Source organism: Botryllus schlosseri, chromosome 12, assembly GCF_051294905.1.
Source record: "Botryllus schlosseri isolate E-star chromosome 12, Bs_hap1, whole genome shotgun sequence".
Lineage (NCBI taxonomy): Eukaryota > Metazoa > Chordata > Ascidiacea > Stolidobranchia > Styelidae > Botryllus > Botryllus schlosseri.
Genome location: NC_137247.1, coordinates 10,108,914 through 10,131,736, shown reverse-complemented (window position 1 = coordinate 10,131,736; position 22,823 = coordinate 10,108,914). Strand labels below are relative to the sequence as shown.

The 22,823-nt window shown below is 41.1% G+C and overlaps 3 protein-coding genes and 1 long non-coding RNA gene across 5 annotated transcripts; 1 reads left to right on the top strand and 3 right to left on the bottom strand.

Moving 5' to 3' along the window:
• Positions 1 to 1,624: 1,624 nt before the first annotated feature.
• On the bottom strand, positions 1,625 to 7,729 carry LOC145452756 (uncharacterized). Of its 2 annotated transcripts, none has more exons than XM_080330910.1 (11): positions 7,594 to 7,729; positions 5,741 to 5,854; positions 4,937 to 5,089; positions 4,708 to 4,848; positions 4,391 to 4,504; positions 4,212 to 4,331; positions 3,462 to 3,569; positions 3,270 to 3,401; positions 2,526 to 2,684; positions 2,326 to 2,464; positions 1,625 to 2,005 (listed from the first exon to the last, which is right to left on the bottom strand). In XM_080330910.1, exons 1-11 carry the CDS (start codon positions 7,712 to 7,714, stop codon positions 1,969 to 1,971), a joined length of 1,338 nt encoding a protein of 445 aa, XP_080187036.1. In that variant the 5' UTR covers positions 7,715 to 7,729; the 3' UTR covers positions 1,625 to 1,968. The 2 variants fall into 2 exon arrangements, with proteins under 2 accessions (XP_080187036.1, XP_080187037.1); XM_080330911.1 differs by having other exon boundaries at positions 2,353 to 2,464.
• A 228-nt stretch (positions 7,730 to 7,957) lies between these two features.
• Positions 7,958 to 15,126, bottom strand: LOC145452670 (inactive serine protease PAMR1-like). Its single transcript, XM_080330842.1, has 5 exons — positions 14,904 to 15,126; positions 13,392 to 13,537; positions 13,047 to 13,248; positions 12,857 to 12,976; positions 7,958 to 8,277 (listed from the first exon to the last, which is right to left on the bottom strand). Exons 1-5 carry the CDS (start codon positions 14,953 to 14,955, stop codon positions 7,958 to 7,960), a joined length of 840 nt encoding a protein of 279 aa, XP_080186968.1. The 5' UTR covers positions 14,956 to 15,126.
• A 2,913-nt stretch (positions 15,127 to 18,039) lies between these two features.
• Positions 18,040 to 18,600, top strand: LOC145452270 (histone H2B, gonadal-like). Its single transcript, XM_080330486.1, has one exon. The coding sequence runs from the start codon at positions 18,111 to 18,113 to the stop codon at positions 18,471 to 18,473; it is 363 nt and encodes a 120-aa protein (XP_080186612.1). The 5' UTR covers positions 18,040 to 18,110; the 3' UTR covers positions 18,474 to 18,600.
• Positions 18,601 to 18,867: 267 nt separating this feature from the next.
• LOC145452271 (uncharacterized) lies at positions 18,868 to 21,675 on the bottom strand. Its single transcript, XR_013919276.1, has 2 exons — positions 21,586 to 21,675; positions 18,868 to 19,260 (listed from the first exon to the last, which is right to left on the bottom strand). It is a non-coding gene; the product is annotated as an uncharacterized LOC145452271 (long non-coding RNA).
• Positions 21,676 to 22,823: the final 1,148 nt, after the last annotated feature.

Below are 22,823 nucleotides of genomic sequence, written 5' to 3'. Positions count from 1 at the left end.
TAGGCATTTGGGCGTCGGCCATTACCACGCCACGATGCACGAAGACATATGGGACTCTGAGAAGTGTGCCAAAAAAAATGTCAGCGAGGAAACCTTAACCGAAGAGGATTGCCCTTATGTTGACCGTAAACTTCGATGTATATAAGTCAAATTGTCCATAGGTTCTTAAATCGCGCGTGCCGAATTATCATGACGTCACAATCTGCGCCCCCCAGGACAAATAACATCCATCACAGAAAAATTATTTATCAGTGAAGAAATACCAATTTTGAATCATGTTCTTATTTAAGTTTAATACGTTTATGCGTTTCAATATCTTTTGAGTATATAGCGGACAAGAGGTAAAAAAATAACAACATGTAATGAAGTAGTTGTACCAACGGGCATGCTCGAATATGTTTAATTATTTATTACGTGGCCTTCATTTTCCAAGACAACAGTTGACTAAGCGCTACTGGTAAATCTGATTACGTGGGCTGAGAGGATAAGACATATATATTAGGGCTCTTCAAAAATGACTTTTTTTCTCAAATCGTACTGGCTACTTGATAAAATTGTTAGGTTACCTAATTTAAGCCTACACACAAAATTTGGATCAATTCCAGCCAGTAACCGCTTTGCTACAGGAGAAGAAAGTTTCTATTTATTATATAAAAATAAATAACGAAAAATTTGAAAATTTTCTGCTCACCCCATGAAAGTGTTAGGCTATCTATAGAAACGATGCTCATCAAATTTGGTTCAATTCCAACCAGTGGAAGCGGAGTTATTGCCGTCGAAAAAATTTGGATTTGAATAAAATAGTATTTACGGTGACCGATTCTTTGTTTATTTATTATAGTTGTGCTCACCGTAAATACTATTTTATTCAAATCCAAAATTGAATTGACTAAGTTGGGGTATTGCAGGTCGTCAAATCCAAGCTAAATGTTACTGATACTGTGATTTTGTTAATCTTAACCCATTGTATAGCATATATCAGTGGTTCTCGAACGTCGGTCCGCAGCAAGTTTCCTTCCAGCCTGCCAAATGTATTAGACTTTGATATCTAAATTCCAAGGTGCAAGAAGGGCGCTTGCCCATTATTTATAGGGATGAAGCATCCCAAATTGAATTGATTTTGAATTTTGACCAAATTTGAGAACTGCATATATGTGCGGTATTTGAGAACTGCTTCTATGTGCGGTATATCATCAGAGGGGTCAACTCAAAGTAATCGTTTGTTTTATAGCAGAAGTAATGTAAATTTCTACTCAATTACAAGAAGCAGTGATTTCAAAGTAAATAAACTGTGTCGCAATCCTGTCGTGGACGAAATTTCGCGTTGCTACAAATTTTTAAATTTCCGATTTCCGTTTCTGGTTTGGTTACCGGGCATGGACATTGGGACTTTTTCTGACTTTCTCTGTAATTTTTCAAGGCACGCCGAGACGAAATAGGAATTTGGACGACCGTTGAAATGTAGCAAGGATCTGGATGATACTCGCCGTACTCGTTCATCAACCGAACCACTCGGAATCCTTTGCGAGAAGTCGAAGAATGTGTGGATTTCGTCATTCGTCTATAAGCTTATGCGCCGACTGTGGTGCTTTTTTTAATAAAGCAACTCTAAATCGAATCTTCATGCTGTTAAGCAAGTACCTTTTTATTTAGCGAGGAAGATTGTGTTTTCTCAGACCCGTAATATGGTACGGCAGATTCGATTGAGAGGAATGAAATTATAGTCACGCCTTGACCAGGGGAGCTCCAGACGGGTTGTGTAGGGCGCGTTGAAATATGTATGTATATTCAGTGGAAATTACAGAATTGGCAAAAGAATCGTTGCTAATGCCATGTCGGATTGAATTAGCAGAGGCTGTTGAACATCTATACGTAAGAGGCGCTTCATCCACGGATACGAACTTCTCCCAATTCGATTGCTTGCAGCTTGATAATTGTTAGTTCCAGATAATCATAGATCGCGTTCCGTCATGTTGGTGGAACAATCGTCACTTGATTCCATGGCCTGCAAAATAGCATTGGCAGTAAGGTCACAATTTTGACTCGAACGTGATTTTAAGAATCTTTGCTGTTTCGGGATCGTTTGGAATTTCATTACGCCTGAGAAAAATCGACTACCCAGGTGATTCAATTCCGATTCGACTACCTCCCAATAATGACTCTAAAATTTAAATACGAATCTCTTTTAGTTTACCGTCCCAACTCGCAAGCAAAATACAACCAGTCATGGAAAATATTTCGTCCTATATATGTCTGTACCATAACTATTTCGTAGAGCTTCGTGACCATTGTGAGGTAATAACGAACTAGAACTAGAATACTTACGCAAATACAAATATATATAGAACCAACCCTCCCGCGGCAGTGATGAGCATTCCTGTGGCTGCCAGCATACTAATTATCATCGGTGAAGAAAACGGGCTCGTATTTTTCGATTCCGAGCCTCGCGCGGAATATCCCTCTCCTTGAACAGAGACTTACACATCTTGAACTGAACGCAGAACGCGACGCTACCCAATAGTTACCCAGGCATTCAGGGATTGGATGGTCAAATGTTCCGTTCTCCAAACAGGTCACGATCCCGGGTCCAGATAGCGACGTGCCATCGCCGCAAAAGAATTCCAATGAAACCCCGTATGGAACTTGTCCGCCACCTGAGTCTTCCGGGTTAGGGCATCCGTTTTCTGGATGATATTTTACCGCTTAAAACTCTGTTCTGCGTTGTGGACTATCAGATGAGGATTATCGTAGAAGGGCCTCGATATGACAGTAGGGATATCGGTGTGGTTGTATTTAAAACAAGCTTGTTTAAAACATGTTTTATGTTTTTTAGCCATGACGTCACGAATCCTTAATTGTGACATCATAGTGGATCGACATTGACCATTGAAAATATAGGGTAAATACAGGGTTACCATATTTTGTGACAGGGAAAGGAGGACACTACTATCAAATCGTAAAAGTTAGTCAACGGAAATTAATAAAAATTAATATTGGGTGCAATTCGTCCGTAGGCTCATACTAATTTTTTTTCGCATTTATTTTTAAAACACCATTTGTTCTAAATGCAGCCCTTTATATCCAGTCTTATGTACATCACTTCTAAGCCCAGGTGGGTGTCTGATTTCAAAGACTATAGCCTAGTCCAAGTCGTTTCCTTTCGAAACCTTCCTATATATTTTCATTGTATCGTAGTCTAGTAGTGTTTTGAAATGATGAAATTATCAATAAACTGATACTGATTTACTGACACAGATGCAAATATTTACCTACGACTTCTTCACATGTCTTGCCAGTCCAACCAAGTTGGCACGCACAGATATAACTCGTCCCGTTTTTCGGATTAACATGACAAGTACCGCCGTTTTCACACGGATTTCCGTCGCAAGGGTCAATAATTTCTGTTTACAGAACAAGGATGTCAGAGTCATCTGATAACGGCACCCGTACACTTGACTTACCGCACAAGGTTCCGCGAAAGCCAACGCGACACTCGCATTCGAACGCGTTGAATATGTCTTTACAGGTCGCTTCGTTCTGACACGGGTCACTTTCGCATTCGTCGATTTCTGTTTAAACACGTGTGACTAACGAAGATTTTATCGTTACCGCAATATAGCCCCGACCGGGACATTCCAAAACGAAATTATGGCAACAGAAACCCAGCGCAAGGGCTTAATGAAAAGCAGATTTCGGGAGTTCGAGCCGACTTATCAGAATAGAGTTAATTGAAGTGTCGACAGAGGTCAGTAAAGCTACTTCTACTTTTTCGGAGTAGATTTGTCCTATAGCCTACTTGCACTACTTCTGCATTTTAGAGAACTTTCTGCTTGATCAATTTTGATGCAAAATTACTTTCATTTTACACTTTTAGTAGTAGAGAGAGAGTAGTTTGGGATAAGATAACATTTATGAATGAAATTGTCATTAAAATCTCCGTAAACTAGCTCATGTATTACGGTAACTCAATCGATTTTTCGAAGACATCACCAAAATTTAGTCATTTTGTTGTAGGCGCGAAGCTACGCTACTTCTATTTCTACTTGAGCAGCAACGCTGACTACTTTGATCACTGCTGCGTATCCGTATAGATTTCTGCCTTGCGTTCGGACGTCAGAGGTGCTCATGTTTTGAAACTTCAACCCAAATTCAAACATTCAAATACACTTATATATCAGGTGGTGATTTTCGTGGTATACGCTTGAACGTACCTATGTCGCAATCTTCCCCAGTATAACCAGGATCGCAAGGTTCGCGACAGACGTAACCGTTAACTTGGTCGAAACAAGCAAGACCTTCTTTGCATGGGTCGGAATGACATTCGTCAATATCTTTAATGGAGAATTCCCTTCTTAGAACATATTCACGAAGGTGAGGTTAAAAAATCTACTTCTTTCGCACGATTCTCCATGCCATCCGTCAGCGCATGTGCAGGTAAACGACTCATCCCAAGCAAGGCAAGTCCCGCCGTTCTCGCACGGATTGGGAATGCAGACATTTGATCCTGTGATTCACAATACAAGACTTTAGTAGCTTGGTAAAGAATCATTACAGGGTAGTAATCCAAGTGACAAAGAAATTCTTACATTGTTATTCCAGCCATACGTCACGCATCTATACTATCACACCAACCCATATTGAGGCTGGTGCCGAGGTCAATACACGACCGCAGCCCTTTCGATTGAATACAAAAATACTTCTACAAACCTTCTTCACAAAAATCGCCACTGAAGCCATCGTGACAGAAGCAAAACACGGTTCCATCTTCCATATCAAGGCAAGTCCCTTCATTTTTACATGGATTAGATGCGCAAGGATCATTAGGGTCGGTCGTGACTGCCTCTTCCTCTGTGACGTAATAAGATGAGTAATGAGTATTTAAGAGATAATGCTCTTTTATATATGCGAGGGCTATGTATATTGAAATTCAAGTCACCTTTCTCTGGATGAGAGGATTCTTCTTTGGATACTATTTTCTCTTCACACGTTTTCCCTGTCCACGAGCTCTGGCAAGAACATTCGAAGTCGTTGAATTTGTCAGTGCAGATGCCTCGGTTTTTACAAGGGTTCGGTATGCAATCGTCTTTGTCTAGTCAAATTGATTATTGTCTTCAGTCATGAATCTTATATATACAACATATCTGTAATGTCCAAGTCGAAGTAACTATCGGCCGACTGACGCACCATGTCGCCAAGCTAATAAATGCCTAAGAAAGCTTGTGATTTCTGTCAACTCATCGAAACAGAATATCTGTACGAGATATTCTTACGAATTCGTAGCAGGAACGACTAGCATACAGTACATTATTGACCCTACAAAAGCGACAGTGGAGAGCTAAAACTAACATGCATGCACTGCACAAAGTATTGCTATAACGACCAAACAACCGGATAATTCCCACTAAGCATGATCTGTCTCCTTGAGAAATCGAGGTGGCCGACTATACCGGCAAAGTGCTGTACAATGCATATCAACGCATAGTTGATTTATCGGCATTCGACAAGCTATATTTCTTCTCGCGAAAAAAGTCATTCTGGACCTGTATCACAATGTAGTCCCGCCCAGCCTTCAGCGCATTTGCAGGCATAGCTTCCGGGTAAGTTATTGCATGTACCGCCGTTTCGACATGGGTTTCGCGTGCATTCATTGATATCTTTCGGATGGAAGTTGAAGGTAATCATTTGCGATATATTGTGGGTCTGTTGGGATAGTTCCTTATCGACAAAATGTATATCTTACCTTGGTCACAATTTGTTCCCGACCAGCCTTTACTACACTCGCAAGAATAACTGTTCGCCAAATTATTGCACCTTCCGCCGTTTTTGCACGGATTGGACAAACACTCGTTGACGTCTGCAGACGAAATGGTTTATCTTGATATCGACCGCGTCTCGAACATATACTATGAATTGCGAAAGAACGAGAATCTGCGACCGGCCTTGCGAATATGCTGAAGCGTTGTAGCTAATTCCGGGACGAGAGACTTGGCAAAGTACTACACATAGCCTCTGCACCGTAACTGCCGCACCCCTAACCCCCCAATTGGGGGGGGGGGGGGGGGGGAGAGCTCGAAGGGGGCCCAAAATTATTTCGAATTCAAGTAGCCTTTTATCTATATTATTGGGTATTGGCCATTACCGCGCCACCACCCACCAAGACATACAATCAAGACATGAGACTCCAAGAAGTGTGCCAGAACGATCGGCAGCGAGAAAAGCTTGGCCGAAAAGGTCTACGCCCTTATGCAGACCGAAGACTTCCGTTATATATACAAAATACATATAGGTTTAATTGTCCATAGGCTCCTAAATGACTGGCGCCGAATGTTCCTGTCTTTGCAATCTGAACCTCACAAGACACATACCATCCCGCTGGGAAAAGTTTTATGCCAGTGAAGAAATACCAGTTTGAAATCGTGTGCGTCTCTTAGTTTAGAAGCCTACGTTTGGACGATTCTATACTTTTTGATATACCAGACTGGAAGTCACGAAATAATATCATGTAACGAGGTCATATCAACGGGTCCGCCCGCCCGAAGATGTTTAATCATTATTTACGGGTCCTCCCGTTCTCAAGACACTTCAGCCAGCCCCACCGGTACATCTAATTACGTGAGTAAAGAGGGCAATAAATTGATAGCATAATATTTATGCAATCGCCGATCTGATTGACCGATATAATCATAAATCATCGAAAATTTTCGCGCATCGCGCTGGCTCACAATGCGGTACAGATAATTTCGTGACAAACGCGAACAACGTGATGGGGGGGGGGTCGTTTTATCACCCTATGGGAGCCCAAGACCCACGTTTTTTGGGGCCTGACGAGGTGCTGTTTCGTTCCTGCCAACGGGTATACCCCCGAAGATGTTTAATTATTATTGAGTGGTCCTACCTTTTCAAACACACCTCACTCAGCTCTACCGGCAAATCTGATTACGTGAGCAGGGAGAAGATAAAAATTGATAACAATATATGCAATTCCCGATCATACTGACCGATGAAATCATGAATTCTAGAAATTTTCCGCGCTTCGCGCGCTTAGGCGACAGGGGCTGATTCACTAAACAAACTCCCAATGAATATGATGAATAGCGGTAAAAGTGTATCGCCGGAGGGGGCTCTGGGGGGCGAAGCCCCCCAGAAGTTCGGTCTATAACCCAATGGGGGGCCCAAGACCAAAGTTTTTTTTTTGGGGGGGGGGGGGGCTGACGAAGTGCTGTCACGGCCCTGCATAGTCTATTGTCAGGCGATGAACGATGAACATTTGGAAGGAGCGGTAGAAAAAATTCGTTCAAACTATAATGCCATTGCAGCAATGAGACTGTAATATGATGGTATTGTACGCAAAAAAGCATGGGCGAAATTCACCGCAATTACTCTGCATTACAAAGTAGCAGGCTTATGAATCTATAAATGTAGGCCTAACGCCAATTCCTGTTACTAAGTAAGCTCAGCAGTCAGCATATAAGCGGTGTGCTAGAAGTCTCCATTTTGAGATTGATGAATGGTGTAGAAATAGCTTTTCATCAATTCGAGTTTGCCCTGTCAAAGACTGCCAAAGCTTCGATAGTCGGTTTTGCTACATCTCACCCATTTCACAATTTACTCCTTCCCAGCCAGCTTTGCATTGGCAACGATATTTGTCCTCCAAATTCTCACAAACACCAGAATTCTGACACGGATTTGACAAGCACTCGTTTATGTCTACCATTTTAACAGACAAGATAAGGTTTCCACGTCAACGAAAAGACATAGCCTACGCTGAGAGTATAAATACATCCCGACTGACCTGTTTCGCAATTCGTCCCTTCCCAACCACCAGAGCACTGACATTTGTATTGATTTCGCAAGTTCTCACACACTCCGTTATTCTGGCAAGGGTTGGAGCCGCATTCATCAAAATCTAATTTGAAGCACCGGAGAGGTATTTTAGGTCATGTGTGCGTGTTCGTCATTAGTTATTTTGCGTTACTTTGCGACTATTTTGACCGGCCACGTATGTTATTACCGAAGCTAGATGCACGGCTACCATATCATTTAAAATAATATAGAGTATATACTGGAGTATACCATAGCCATGTGAGTACAGAATTAAAATTACGTAAATGTGCAAATTTCTTATCAGAGACAATGTTGACTGACCTTCTTCGCAATTTCTACCCTGCCATCCCCCCGTGCAGGTGCACTCGTAGTCGTCATCCACGTCCCGGCATGTTCCTTGGTTCTTGCACGGATTCGGCTCACACAGGGACTTTTTCTCTACCACCAATTCCTCTATACGTCACAGTTTAAGAGCGAATGAAACATCATTCATCTACTTCTATAGAATTTTCATGAAAACGCTTGTTAGGACTGGAATCCAAATGTGATGTAGATTGTAGAGCCTATTACGAATGTATTTAGATTTGTAATATGTATATTAAACGCTGAATGTTACAATCAAAGCATACGAAACTATGGGTCAGTGGACATATGATCATGCGACATTATAGCATGCGACACTTCGGCATGCGACAATTGGGCATGTGACACGTGAGCACGTGAGTTAAACTATGGGTTAGGGGTGGGTTACGGTTGAATTTTGGCTAGGGTTAGGGCGGGGGTGGGCAACTTCTCCAGTCGGCGGGTCGGATATAGGAAAATTAAGTACTTGGCGGGCCGGATTGCTGAATCGATACGATATTCACCCATTTATCCACATATACAACAGTGTTGGGATCAAGTCACTACCTTCGAGTCACGAGTCATTTCGAGTCATTGCACATTTTGACTCGAGTCAAGTCAAGTCAATCGATTTTCGAAGGTGACTCGAGTCAAATCAAGTCACTCGATTTTTGGAGGCGACTCGAGTCAAATCAAGTCAAGTCACGAGTGAAGTCACAGTTCAAGTCAAGTAGCATTTTCGAAGTATGAGGCATGCTTACGTCATTGCATTTTGCTAGCTGACTGAAATACAGATTGACTGGGCATTGATTCTTAACCGATGAACGAATATAAAGGTAAATATACACGCAAGAAGGTACTATGTATCGCTCACATATACGTAGAAATGCTAATTACGTAATTGTATAGCCTCAGTTTATAGTTACCAGCCAAAATTGAGAATGGAAAAACGAATTGACATTACCCATTTAAAAATTGATATGATGCAATTCGAGCGTGCGCCAATGGTTGAGTGAGGACTATATAAACTATATTCGAATTCAATGTCAATAAAACAAGAGGTTTGGTTAAGGGAAGGAGGACTGAGAACAGAGATAGACATTTTGCTATTAAATTACTTTACTATACTTGTTAACAACAGCGTAAGCTGTAAGCTTCGATTACTTGGTTTGCGGTCTATTTATTTGTGAGAGAACAATGGAGTGATACAGTGATTTTTATCGACATCGATTGCTTGATGACTTGAAATTGACTCGTGAAATTTGCTACGAGTCACGAGTCAATCCACATTTATGATACGCCGAGTCAAGTCAAGTCAAGTCATTTTAGCAAAGTGACTCGAGTCAAGTTAAGTCATAGGAAAAAGGCAGGGTTATAATAACTCGAGTCATGATTTTCTGATGACTCGAGTCATTTTCTCAAAATACGGAAATGACTCGACTCGACTCGAGTCAATCTGTGTATTGACTCGACTTGGACTCGAGTCATTGCGCATGACTCGAAACAAGTCATATGACTCGAGACTCAGACGGTCAAGACCGACATTTCATTGTAATTTCCAAGAATAGTGAAGTAACCACACTATTAGGAGTTCGGATAACAGTACTGGTACTTGAAAATGCGACTAAAAACTGCTAAAAGTGAGGAAAATTAGTATATTATAAATGCGAACCATTCGATATCACTAAACAGAGTTATAAAAAGTGAGTTTAACAAGACTTTAACTTGAAACTGAGCAGTCAACACAATGACTTGAACTCGGACTCAAGTCATATACCGTTACTCGGACTCGACCCTCTGCTCGTTGACTTGGACTCGGACTTGACTCGGTGGTTAATTGAAAATGACTCGACTTGACTCGAGTCAAAACTATAAAAATGAGGTTGAATTGTGACTCGGAGCCTTGTGACTTGGTTACAACCCTGGAAAAGGGTGACTCGAGTCATCCCAACACTGATATACAAGGAATGTATTTTAACGACAGCAATGTCACTTCAAAGTCATTTCTCACCGATAATGACGAATACAATGTGGATTTGAGAACAGCATTGTCATACAGGTGCCGCCATGTCTGCTTCTCTCTGATGAATTAACGCACGGTGCAATCATTAATTAAGATTTCATGGCGTTCGATAAGCCCGGTACCTCAAATTACCAAGATATCAACTCATTAGATTTGAGTACATCGTAAATGCTGATAATGCAAGTCTTCTCGCTTCGACGAACTTACGCGTAAGCTTAGGGTTACCATATTTTGGAATCGTGAAGGAAGGACACTTTTACCGAACCAGAAAAGCTAGTTGATCAATACTGAAAGCAGCCGATTCTATTTTGCTATTTTTGCTGGAAAATTTGTGAAGTTGACTAAAAAAGTAAAAAAACCTCCCGATTTACCCACTTTTTACTTAAATTTAATGGTGTTGACTAAAATAAAAGCCTTCACTCTAAATCGACTCCCGGATGACCAGCTCCAACGTCCGTATTAGCTATTTAGCGTCATTTATGTCGATTTTCAGTCGAACCTGTTCATTATCCTGCCTGTAAAAGCTGTAAAGGAGTGCGAATTGCCAAAAAGGGTGACATTTAAGCGCCCTCGGAGCACAATTTCAAAAACCTGAATAAGGATGACAGATCCTCCTAAAGGAGGACGTATGGTAACCCTACGTAAGATCCACTCTCGCACGCTGCGCGCACACGTATATAATAACATACAGTCACTAAAATTTGACGTAGTAGAAGTAAGCAAGCAGTGGGGAATATCGGCAGACTGGGACCGCGGGCCACATTATCATGTAAGACGGGAAACTGTCCGCGGGTCGGACAAAATCCCGTCGCTAGCTGGATCCGGCCCGCGGGACGTATTTTGCCCGCGCCTTGAGTTAGGGCAGGGGTGGGCAAACTTTTGAGCTCGCGGGCTGCATTCAATATCTGAATCCATACGCGGGCCGCACTATATAAAATTGGGATTATAAACCAAAACGGAATATTGGTATTTGATTATATAGAGAGGACAAGGAGATATGCTTATTTAAAACAGTCTGAACATTGCTTTGATGATATCGTAGACCCGTCAGAAACAGCGGCGAGATTTCATAGGCTGGTCGACCTCAATAACAAATTTGTCAAACTATAGAGATGAAAGTAGGTTGTCCCGATTCTTATACTACAGGATTGAAATTTAAATCTGTGACTAGCGATCCGTTCATAGATTTCCTAATTCCACTTCTGGATCAGTTCCAGGACACACAATTCTGACAGCATCATAACCATGTTAGCTTCAAATACGCTTCTACTGTGTGTAGATAAAATATAAATACCCCAATTCCGCGCATACATAGAACGAATCTACTTGAGGCACGAGCGAATCGTTTTTTATAAGCACATCACTGAAATAATTAAAACTGCATTGGCCAATCTGAAATCACACTAATGATCCAAATTATGTCAATCTCGTCTAAGATTTCTGTGATGTTTAGAAGTTGAAACCTTTAAACTTGCGGGGCCTTGAGATCGGAATGTCGCGCCAGAAATTAAACAAAAAATGATATAGGAAGTATTCACCTTAGTACAGTGGTTCTCAAACTTTTTAAGACACGCCACCCCACCCCCTTATGATGGTAAAAGAGTTCGCACTCCCCTTATCGTCATATCACAAAATGCAACCGATGCTAGCAAACCTAATGTATAGTTTTATGGCATGGAAGGTTACGACTGTGGATGAGAGTTTTTTAAATTTGAAATTCAGACTACACATACAGAATAACAACCATGAATGCGATGTAGATCGCGCGAAGCGCGAAAATTTTTTTAAGTCGAGCTCAGCTTCGTGCCTATTTTCAGATGATTTAACCCCCAAGGAGTGTGCACCCCCAGTTTGAAAACCACTGCCTTAGAATTATCATGGTGAAATACACTAAGAAAAATATAATCAAGTCCCAGCATTATTTCGTTTTTAGTACGCATTTTATCAATATTTTTATAATTTTCTTAAAACTCTCGCAGGCCGCACAGAACGGTGTGGAGGGCTGCATGCGGCCCGCGGGCCGTAGTCTGCCCACCCCTGGGTTAGGGTAAGGCTTGGGATTAGGATATATATAGTGGTTAATTTCAAGGTTATGTTTCGGGTTAGGGTTAGTTTTCGGGTCATAAAGTCACATGCTGAAGTGACGCATGCTGACGTGTTCCATGCTGTACTGGCGATTTCCATTGTGCTGCATGCTCAATTGTTCACATATCGGGCAACCGAATCTATGATAGCACACGGGGCGCCAATTTGATGTTGTGCTCGTACGGGCGACGTATTGGCACCGAATATTGCAGGGCTGCTGAGATAATCGCCGAGCCCAGGAACTATTTAGTACCACTGACCCAAATTTATCAGTTCTTATTCATCAGACAGAGATAACTCTGCGGTCACGAGGGATAATAGGCCTATAGGCCAAGCACTTAGCAGAAGCCTCAATGTGCTTTGCATGAAACGGGAATCTCTTGAATATATTGATGCTTCGCAAGAACTTTGTAAGTTCGTTGTAATCAGGTGACCAAGCCAGTCAGTATTTTGTAAGTGCTCGCGATCTATTTTGTGCATAACTTTACGGCCTCAATTACCATCCGGTTGTTATAACGAATATTAAACTATATACCATAATACGTATATAGATTCCTCGAATCTCAAGAAAAGTCCACTTACCTTCGCAATGGGTGCCCCTGAAATTTTCGGGACATTCACATTCGTACTCGGTACCCCCTTTCATGTTGACGCAAGTGCCACCATTTTGGCACGGGCCAGACTTGCACGCGGTCTCTCGAACTACGAAAATGTATGTATAGAGAGTTTTATAGACCAGCTGAGGTTATGTTCAGGTTTCATTATGTTGCACCTCCGTAATTTAAGTGAAAGCCACGGAATGCTATTCTTGCGTCGGATCCGAATGTTATATTAGCCGGACCCAGCCCCGAAAAGATAGTTCTCGGCGTATTGAACCCGCACAGGCGTTTCGGTTCCTGATCGGAAAACGATATCGTAACGTAATCACGCGGACAACCACCTCCGTTTTGTATCTTCATTTCCGCAAACCGCATCTGTTAGATGTCGCGAAATCTGTTAGATGTAGCGAAACAACCGCAATACGTATCACTCTGACCGCGTTTATTTCGTCTATACATAATTTTGCGTTAGTCATGAAGATGAATATTCGAATACCGGCCGGTTTCGAAACACTTACCGATATTTGGTGGTATTCGGTAAAAAGGAATTTCCAAACGCAATAAAGATTTGGGCGATATGATCTCGATCTGCGGTAGTCAGGGGACATGACCAACCCCTGAGTACGTTGTAAATCACCGCCGCAAGCTTGACTTGTTGCAGTATCTGTTATGATTGATATGTATTCGGTAAGATAGTTGATGTAATAAAATGAAAGGCCGAATACGGTTTACAGTCCTAAGTTTTTTCCTAAGTTTTGTCTACCAGGCCTATCAGGGTGCAAATATATTTTCTGCGCGAAGAGTAAGTCCATTGTCTTTGTAGGGGGCTGTGCTGTCACTGTCACATACAATAAAGTGTATTTGTCCTTATTTACCTTTACCTTCTGCTCCGTGAATGGATATCTAACATTTTTTCATGAAATGAGTTATATCTCAGATCACAATTTTGGGAAGAAACATACTGGGTCACGGATTTTATAATGTCAACATCAATGGGAAATTTGTTGATAAATCTTATGTGAAATTCTGGAAAGTCGCTATACTAACTTTTACTTCACTTTTTTGTATCATTCAATATATTTTTCTTATTGCACTTTTCTGAATTATCATTTCCATTTCGAAACAAATGAAAAAGAAATCGTTCCCACTTGGACGACACAAGACTTTCAAATTGGACACTGGACAGTCTACGCCTCTACGGAAACATTCGCTATAATGTATGGCATTCATAGCTCATTTATAGCCTTTAATTGTGGGTTCGCGGGAGCAGTCCTGCGTATGCGTTTCAACGGCCGGATGTGGCCAGTAACAAAATACTTCTACTAATTTAGGACTAGTACATCTCGCAGAATGCAGAAAGGCTATATTACAATTATTTAGTGCAAAAGGACGAATGAATTGAAACTCCAAGATGCGGTTCAACTCCTGTTTCAGTAGCTGGACAAATCCATCATGTTTCTCGTTCATACTAAGGAGCCCAATCGACATAGTTATTAGTTACACACACAATATTCTCTATGACCATGTCTATCCCGAGCACACAGGTCGCTCTCTTCAATTCAGCCACTAAGCATTCGCACATTGTCTTTAAGACCATGAATTTAATGTGTTCTTTCATTACATTTTCTGGGCTTGTTCTAGTAATTAGTATAACGTTTTAAAAGTACGAGTACTGAAATTCACATGGCGGGACAGTGATTCACCATCACTGTAACTTCTCAATCGAAAAGTAATTAGTAAATTATTAGTAAACTAATAATCAGTGTATATATCGCATTAATACATTTCATAAAAAGTATACCTCAACTCAGCTGCATTATATTATGTATAGAACTACACCACGACTAAATTACACTTTACTTCAATAGTTTTGACACGACAGAAATATTATATACAACCATTTCTATGCATATTCTTTCAGACACCCGTCTACTTTTAAAGTCCTTTTTTCTAATTGCCTACAAAACCGGACCTGTAGATTTATTTGCTCATAAATTAGGTTAAATTCATTTGCATAACAAACAACATACCTGCCAGACAAGCGATTACGATTGCACCAAACGCGCAAATACATCCTTTCATTTTTTCTGCTCATGTATTATATCTCCGATTTCCTCCATCTGAAACGAATCACGCAAACATTTCAAGAGAACTACTATTTTTCCACATCAAATAATCTAGCAACTGGGATGTGAAAGAGAATTGCCAAAACAGACTGCCGTGTTTTCTATTACGGTCGAGTGTGTGAGGCTCAAGGGCTCGTTTACCCGACTGAGCAAATAACACGATCAAGACATGCGCTCGCACTTTCGCCGTTTAGTCCTCTTCAAAATTGCATTCCAAACACTCGTCCAGGTGAAATTGTTGGTAAATTGCTCCGACATGCCATATTCATCAACAACCTAATGTCATGCTGAGCTCATCCTATCGGAATAGGGCGGATTTGAGTGCTGATCTGGGATATAAACATCTTGCAGTACAGGAGAGGATCATATTCCTATATATAGGCCAGGGGCGGGCAACATCCCCGCAGTCGGCGGGCCTGTTATGGGAAAATGAAGTACTTGGCAGGCCGGATTCCTAAATCGATAAATTAATTGCGTATTTATCCAGCAATACAAGGAATAGGTCGTAACATTAAGTTTTAAGCATAGATACCAATAAAAATGTTCAATGAAGTTATTAACGTAACGTACTTCCAATAGCTGTTGATGTCAAACACACACCTGTATTCTAGCTGTAGTCGATCAAAGTTGTCAACAAGTTCTTTAAACTCCGGCTGCATCCTGCATGTATGACGTAAAAACTCTTGGTCTAATTTTAACCGAAAACAACGAGCCTCAAAACGCACAGAAAACATGTATCTAAAGAATAACTATCTAACAATCAGTATCATTTGTGTCCGTTCCGCCTTAAATTATTACACTAATCAAATTCACTTTGAATCTTTGATTTATTTTTCCCCATGAGGCAAGGCATGATACTGCGAAGTAAAAGTGGAAAGGCCCTTTGTGACGGAGCATAACATGCTTTAACTAAAAGCCGAAAACAGAAACAAAGAACACAGAGAGAACAAATAACCAGTGTTGTGATCAAGTCACTACCTTCGAGTCAAAAGTCACATCGAGTCATTGCTCATTTTAACTCGAGTCGCGTCACTCGATTTTTGAAGGTGACTCGAATCAAGTCAAGTCGTCAAGTCGAGTCCAGTCATGTCACGAGTCAAGCCACAAATTCATGTCGAAATATCGGCGTACGAGGCACGAGTCTATATAGTCGTTGCATGTTGCAAGATCATTGAAGTGCAGATTGAGCAGCTCTTACTTCTGAATTGAGTAAAGAATATCGAGATAATTATACCTTCAATGCAGCGTTGTATGGCTTACATGTACGTAGAACTGCTAAACTATATACGTCGGTTACTCTCAGTCAAATAAATGATAGCATTTGAAACCTCGCAGAAAGTTGAAAATATTTGATATGACGCAATACAATACACAATATACCTAGGAGTTGTTTTGTTGTGACGTATCGGCCTATCGGCATATCCCTTGCTCACGGAAAAGTGTTGCATACGTAGCGATCGAATTTTCGTTTTTAGTCGTATCCGTCTTGCATTGCATCATACATAAATAAATATAACTGTCGGACTTTTGCACAGACAGTTTGTCCGACTATCGTAAAGCCTGAGATAATAAAAGTTTCCAAACTTGTGAATTCGAGCTACCTTATAGCACGATTGCATGGCTATGACATCTGCGGACCGGAAAACTACTCCATATGTATATAGTCACAAATTCACCCGATACAAAACCGAGTGCTTCTGTAATATCTCAATAGTCGATTCGCTTTGCCTGCAAAATTACCGGTATTCACACGTATCACACAGGGATGTCTAGAAGTCTCGATATCATGGTATAACAGTACTTATGATAACAATTTAAAAGGGTTGCTGACACGTTTGGATCACAGCCGTCACTACCTAACCAATGTTTAAAAAGCATGAGTGGCTAATCAATATAGTATGAAAAATTACCCATCCGACAAGGAAAAATCTAGGAAATGACAGAATGCATTTATGTATGTATGGTATTTCGTGCCTATACGTATAGATCGGGAGGCCATTTGCACCATGTCTGTTCCTTGATGAAGCCATCTCCCTATTGAACGTGACACAATATATCAGTGATTAAACAATCAACATGCAGACATTTTTCAATTGCAAGTTAAAGGGTGAATGGAATTTGGTATATGCGCAATGCACATTGAGCTAAATGCATCAGCGGTCGTGCGTGGCGGCCACATCATGTAACAAAATACATGAGCACTGAGCAGTGAACGCGGGAAAATGCCTACTAGCACTAAATCCACAAATTAGGGCTCTTTATCACAGATTCCGAAATATGTTGATCACTACCTGAACCCTACTTTTGCGGGCAGAAATAATCTACTCCGTAATCACTTAATATCATCGACTTCCTAATCGCTGGATTGATCAATCCACACCACAGTGGCAGCAAATCCAGATTTCATCACCGGACTTTTTGGCCTCAAGCCTAAGACCCATTGGAAGGTTGTCTGCGGATGCCCGAAGGAATCACGAACCCTAATTTAAGAATTCCGCTTTAAACACTTGTATTGTCGCTTCATACAACCTCCTGTAAATTCTTGTCGAGATTTACATCAAATAATTCATAAAAATCTATATTTTCCAAAAAAACCTTATTTTGGCAGTTTTGGCATTCATTTTGTGAAATGCCCAAAATAACCATGCTTGTGTATAAGTGCTAAACGAGCCAAGCTACGTGTACAGACATTTGCCATGGGAATGAACTCTAATTTGATATGAAGTTAACATGATTTCTGTTGTATTTCTTTTTGATTTGGGATTAAATTAAATTTCCAAGTTTTTTGCGAAACAAGCGACTCTAATTCTAATGAAATTTGGAGAATCTTTGCAATTCTACTTCTAATTCTAATCTAGCCGGGAAAAGACGATATTTTTCTAGTTATCCATGTCGGACTGTGAATTCGTCTATTTTCTAATCTTTCGTTTCGACGACGTCCGAATGTTGCATTTCGACGACGTCCGAAACGAAATTACCGCAATTTCTTAATTGTTTAGTCATCTATAGTCTCAACGAAGTACCTAATTTGCATACAGTGGGTATATATACGGAAGTCCTTTGTAACATCTGGTATATTCGTGACATTATCGAAAAGTCGCAGAAGAAATAATGGTATCGTCGAAGGGAGCTAAGAAGGCCGTAAAGCCAGCGCCGACCAAAAAGGACGGCAAGAAGAAGAGAAGTCGCGGACGCAAAGAGTCTTTCGGCATCTACGTTTACAAAGTACTGAAGCAGGTGCACCCAGATACCGGTATTTCCAAGAAGAGCATGAACATCATGAATTCATTCGTCAATGATCTCTTCGAAAGAATCGCCGCGGAATCATCGAGGCTGGCCATGTACAACAAGCGCCGCACCATCAGCAGCCGCGAGGTTCAGACCGCCGTGCGTCTGATGCTTCCTGGCGAACTTGCGAAACACGCCGTGTCGGAAGGCACGAAGGCTGTGACCAAGTACACCAGTTCCAAGTGAGCGGACCCACAAAACCAACGGCTCTTTTCAGAGCCACCCATGCGATGAGTTTTCGAGTCGAACATACAGGGTGCGTGAGGCTGCCCGCATATAAAAAGGCCCTGTGGATATACGCAGTTCACACGCATTTATCATCTGTCTGGAACGGGTTTTAGCTTACTCTTTGAAAGTAACTCGCAACGAAGGTTGCCAATTATATTTATGAACAGCAAATAAATTATATAGTAGCTAATTATTCCACTACGTCAATAATGATATCAACTAATCTGAGAACAGCTGCGCAAACGCAAACTCCATATTATCTGTCCGAAAATTCGCATCTTTGACGTGCGTTCAAAGTAGACCATGAATTGACTATGACGACATTGAGGTGTTATTTCTTTAATTAATGGACAAGCGTTCAACTTGATGTATTTGGGAATTGAGATACGAAATCCCGTCCTTCACATTCGCTTCCTTTTCGCTCTTTCATCAAGGATCACATATGAACTTTCGCCGCTTGGGATCTGCGTTCCAAATGTTGGAAGTCACCACTACCGGTAGCAGTATAGATTTTGCTTCCAAGGCCGCCTGTTCGATGCTAGTCCAGGTCGTCAGCTCACTCGAGCAAAGTGTCTCCTTCAGCCGCTTCAAACCATCTGGCAAAATGTAAATTCAACGAATTTAAAAATCGGCGACAAATATATACACAAGACATGACAACTAGCGTGAACACACCGCAGACACACGGGTTCGAGTCCGTCCGAGGTCGACTTCAGAGTTCGATACCTAAGTGCTGGAGATTCACCTGCGAGACACCTGATTACTAGGGCAAAATTTTGACATGTCAAAAAAAGTCAAAATTAGGTTAAAATTGTAGCGTTAGGTCAAAATTTGTCAAAATTGTTTACAAAGTCAAACATTTTTTGACCTCTGCATTTCGTTTGTATCGTAGATTTTGCGCTGTCGGTGAACTTATCACTTGATATTTTACAGCTTGTAGCCTACTTTATAGGCCTACCGTTGTAAACGGACCATCGTCTGCTCATTGTGAATCATAAATGGTCAAATGAAACAAATAGTGACATGGTTTTATGGTCAACGTACCGCAATATCCTAGCTGAAGCAAGACTGCTTGGACATTGCATGGTTCTTATATCAAGAAGCGCAAGCTGAAAAATTGTGATATAGACCAGTGGTTCTCAACCGCCGGTCCGCGGACCGGTGCCGGTCCGCGACAACATTCCTGCCGGTCCGCGAGGAATATTACAATTTTATACTTTAATTTCAAGATGCAATGTTGAAGGCTTGTCCTTTGATAAAATAAATAAAACATCTAATTTTAAACTGAATCAAAACTTCGTGAGGTAACATTAGGGCTTGAAACATGTTCGATTTGACTTAAAGTACAATACGTTTCATTTGACGACATGCGAGCGACAAATACAGAACAGATACGAGCTCACTCATCGCTAAGCAGCGCAGTTTGATCATTGGATTTCGATTCATTTATTTTGTGCAGGACCGTAACTGGGGCACCCTAAACCGCCCAATTGGAGAGGGGCCGAGCTTGAAAACGGCCCCAAATTATTTCACAAATGAATATAAATCATAGCGTTTTATTTGAAACTTTTCCCAACATTTTTCAATTTCTTTTCGGGCTTTGCACGATTTAGTGTCCCTAAATGTCTTGCTTATTAGGTGCCCTTCTCCGAGAAATACGCATGATTTATAGGCATTTCGGAGTCAGTCATTGCCGCACCACGACGTATCCACACATAATGAAGTTTAGGTTAACATATGGGACTCCAAAATTTAGGCCTAAAATTCGACCGCGAGAAAAGCGCTTCAGTCGTGAATGATCGAAAATTGTCGCCATTGTCGCGATAAGCTACGTAAACTATCTGCTTACGCTCAGTAGAATGGATGTGATCACAAGTACAGGTGAAAACATCAACCCAAGTGTAGGGTCTTGGGGCGAAGCCCCCGGAAGTTTGGATTATCGCCCTGTGGGGGCCCCAAGACCAGCGTTTTTTGGGGTGGGCTGACGAAGTGCTTTTTGGGCCCGGATTTGTGAATGGCCGGTATAGCTGCTGTAATGTGTTTTCTTGCGACACGCACTGTAGTCGCAGTTGCCGGAGTAGCCTGAGTCTGATGGCAGTGGGCAATGAGCAAGGTAGCACGACAAGGTGCTTGGTTCGACTCCGATACGCTTCTATTCTTGATATTGTCGGTCGGTATTGAGTTGGCATGGCCGTTTAAACCCACGACCTTTGTCGCGAAAGAATGTAAACGACTCTCAGCGGTAGCACGTTTACCTGGACAAGGCAATTTTACCTCGACTTGGCAGACTCACTACCATAAAATCACATAGATGCCATCATGAATATTATTAAATACGATCAAAACCCTCTAAATGTCACTCTCTAGCATCATATAATTGCCAAAAACGGTTGCATACTTCACATTTTGGCTTCATTTTAATTTTGACAGTTCACCGGTCCGCCAGACATTCTTTGAAATTTTACCGGTCCGCGAGGCGAAAAAGGTTGAGAACCACTGATATAGACAACATTGTCAGAATGAAGCAACACGGTTTGTCACCAGCAGTGTGCACACAACTTGAGTGTTGTCAGCCAACAAATGCTGCTGTTGAACGTTCTTTCTCCGTTCTTAGCAAGCTACGTAGTAAGGACAGACACTTTCTACCCGAGAATGTAGGAAAGGATCTTTCGTTGTACTACAACAAATTTTAATTATTTCCACCAGAATACGTAATGTAACTACTGGAATTCTTCATAGGGCCAGATTTCGTTAAAATACTAGTTTTTCATGTAAAAATCTGTCAGTTTTTGAGCCAAAAACGTTTTTTCAGGCCAATCTACTTTGTAAGGACAGACAGTTCCAACCAGAAATGAAGATAAGTAGTACAATTTTAACATTATATGCGAAAACACCTAATTTGCATACGTGAGGTCAAAATTTGGTCAAGTTTCTGTTTTTTTAGGTCAAAAAAGGTCAAAATTTAGATTTTTTAGGTCAAAATCTTCCGTTTTTTAGGTCAAAAAAAAATTGCCCTACTGATTACTAAACAAACTTGAACACATCCCCCAAAACACTCCAGACTTGATACCTGAGCACCAGAACAACGTGGAAGAGTGATACATACGTGATACCTGCGTGATCTGCGTGAGCTGCGTGAACTGCGTATATCCACAGGGCCCTATTTTTAGGATTAGCATACGTTCTCTTTTAAGTTGATTTGTCCTCTTTTTTTAAAGTGTCCTCAGAGGACGCCTAAATGTCATACTTTTTGAGAATTTGTCCTCTTTTGAAATTTTTGTTAAATGTACGCGGAAATGGGACTGAGATATAGGTAATCAGTGCTCAATGACGATCCGGCGGGCTTTTCGGGACATGAGCCAGAAAAATGACCTTCTTTTAGTCAACCATCGAAAACAGTCATATAAATTCCATATTTCCCGTTTTTACTCCAGCATTATAAGTCTGAAAATTTCCAAAAAGTGTTCTCTTCAGATTTCCAAAATATGGTAACCCCAAAGAATTCTTTTGGTAACCCTACCTATTTCGTTAGTTTACCAAAATCTGGGCTTATTAAGCTTTACATAGGGTTTTTGGATTTAGAATATTGCTGGGCGTAAAGGGGTCGTTTCAACCTCGTTTTCCTAAAAAACTGGAGCAATTTCAACGTGGAATCTGCCTTTTCGCTGCTTCAACATCATCATCTGCAGTACGCAAATCACATGATCAGGCTTAAAATGACATAGACAACTACAGCAGGGGTATTATAATGTCAATTGTCAGCTATAGCTTGTGTACAGTTGCGGGCCACATTTTAGTAAATGCTTTCTGTACATACATCAAAATGGGTTGGGGAAAATTAGTCCTAACTTTCAATTCATTAGCAGAGTAAAGACTAGAATCAATCCAATTCTACCTGGGTAGACCCATTTCATAACTTTTTCCATATTGTAATTCGCGCGAAAAGCGGTTGTCCAGTTTTTACGATATCAACATTGTACATTGTAGACCGGTGGTTCTCAACCATTTTCCTACAGCGTACCACCTCGAGGTCCTATATCATTTTGTTGCGTAACAACAAATTTTCGGATAACTCAACTTTACTCGAAAAGTATATAGGATTACCAACATGGGCGTATTAGCAAATAAGTCGACCCGGAACTTTCGATACAAATGCGGCCCACGAGCTAATCCACCCTTAACACGCACACCAGGGAAAATTAATGCGATGGTCGCAATCGCAATTATTTCTACTTCTCAAGCTGATCTAGGAGTGGTGCAACAGAGTCGAGCGACGCATGAAGTATTTATCTATGCATTCGATGAAGA

Coding starts and splice junctions, on each gene's coding strand:
- LOC145452756 (XM_080330910.1), bottom strand. CDS start 7,714: ATGGTAGACATAAACGAGTGCTTGTCAAATCCGTGTCAGAATTCTGGT. Junction 4,505..4,707: donor TGGCGATTTTTGTGAAGAAG/GTTTGTAGAAGT, acceptor TGTGAATCACAG/GATCAAATGTCTGCATTCCC. Junction 4,332..4,390: donor TGGAGAATCGTGCGAAAGAA/GTAGATTTTTTA, acceptor TCTCCATTAAAG/ATATTGACGAATGTCATTCC.
- LOC145452670 (XM_080330842.1), bottom strand. CDS start 14,955: ATGAAAGGATGTATTTGCGCGTTTGGTGCAATCGTAATCGCTTGTCTG. Junction 13,538..14,903: donor CGTAATCGCTTGTCTGGCAG/GTATGTTGTTTG, acceptor CAATCATAACAG/ATACTGCAACAAGTCAAGCT. Junction 12,977..13,046: donor CTTTCACTTAAATTACGGAG/GTGCAACATAAT, acceptor ACATTTTCGTAG/TTCGAGAGACCGCGTGCAAG.
- LOC145452270 (XM_080330486.1), top strand. CDS start 18,111: ATGGTATCGTCGAAGGGAGCTAAGAAGGCCGTAAAGCCAGCGCCGACC.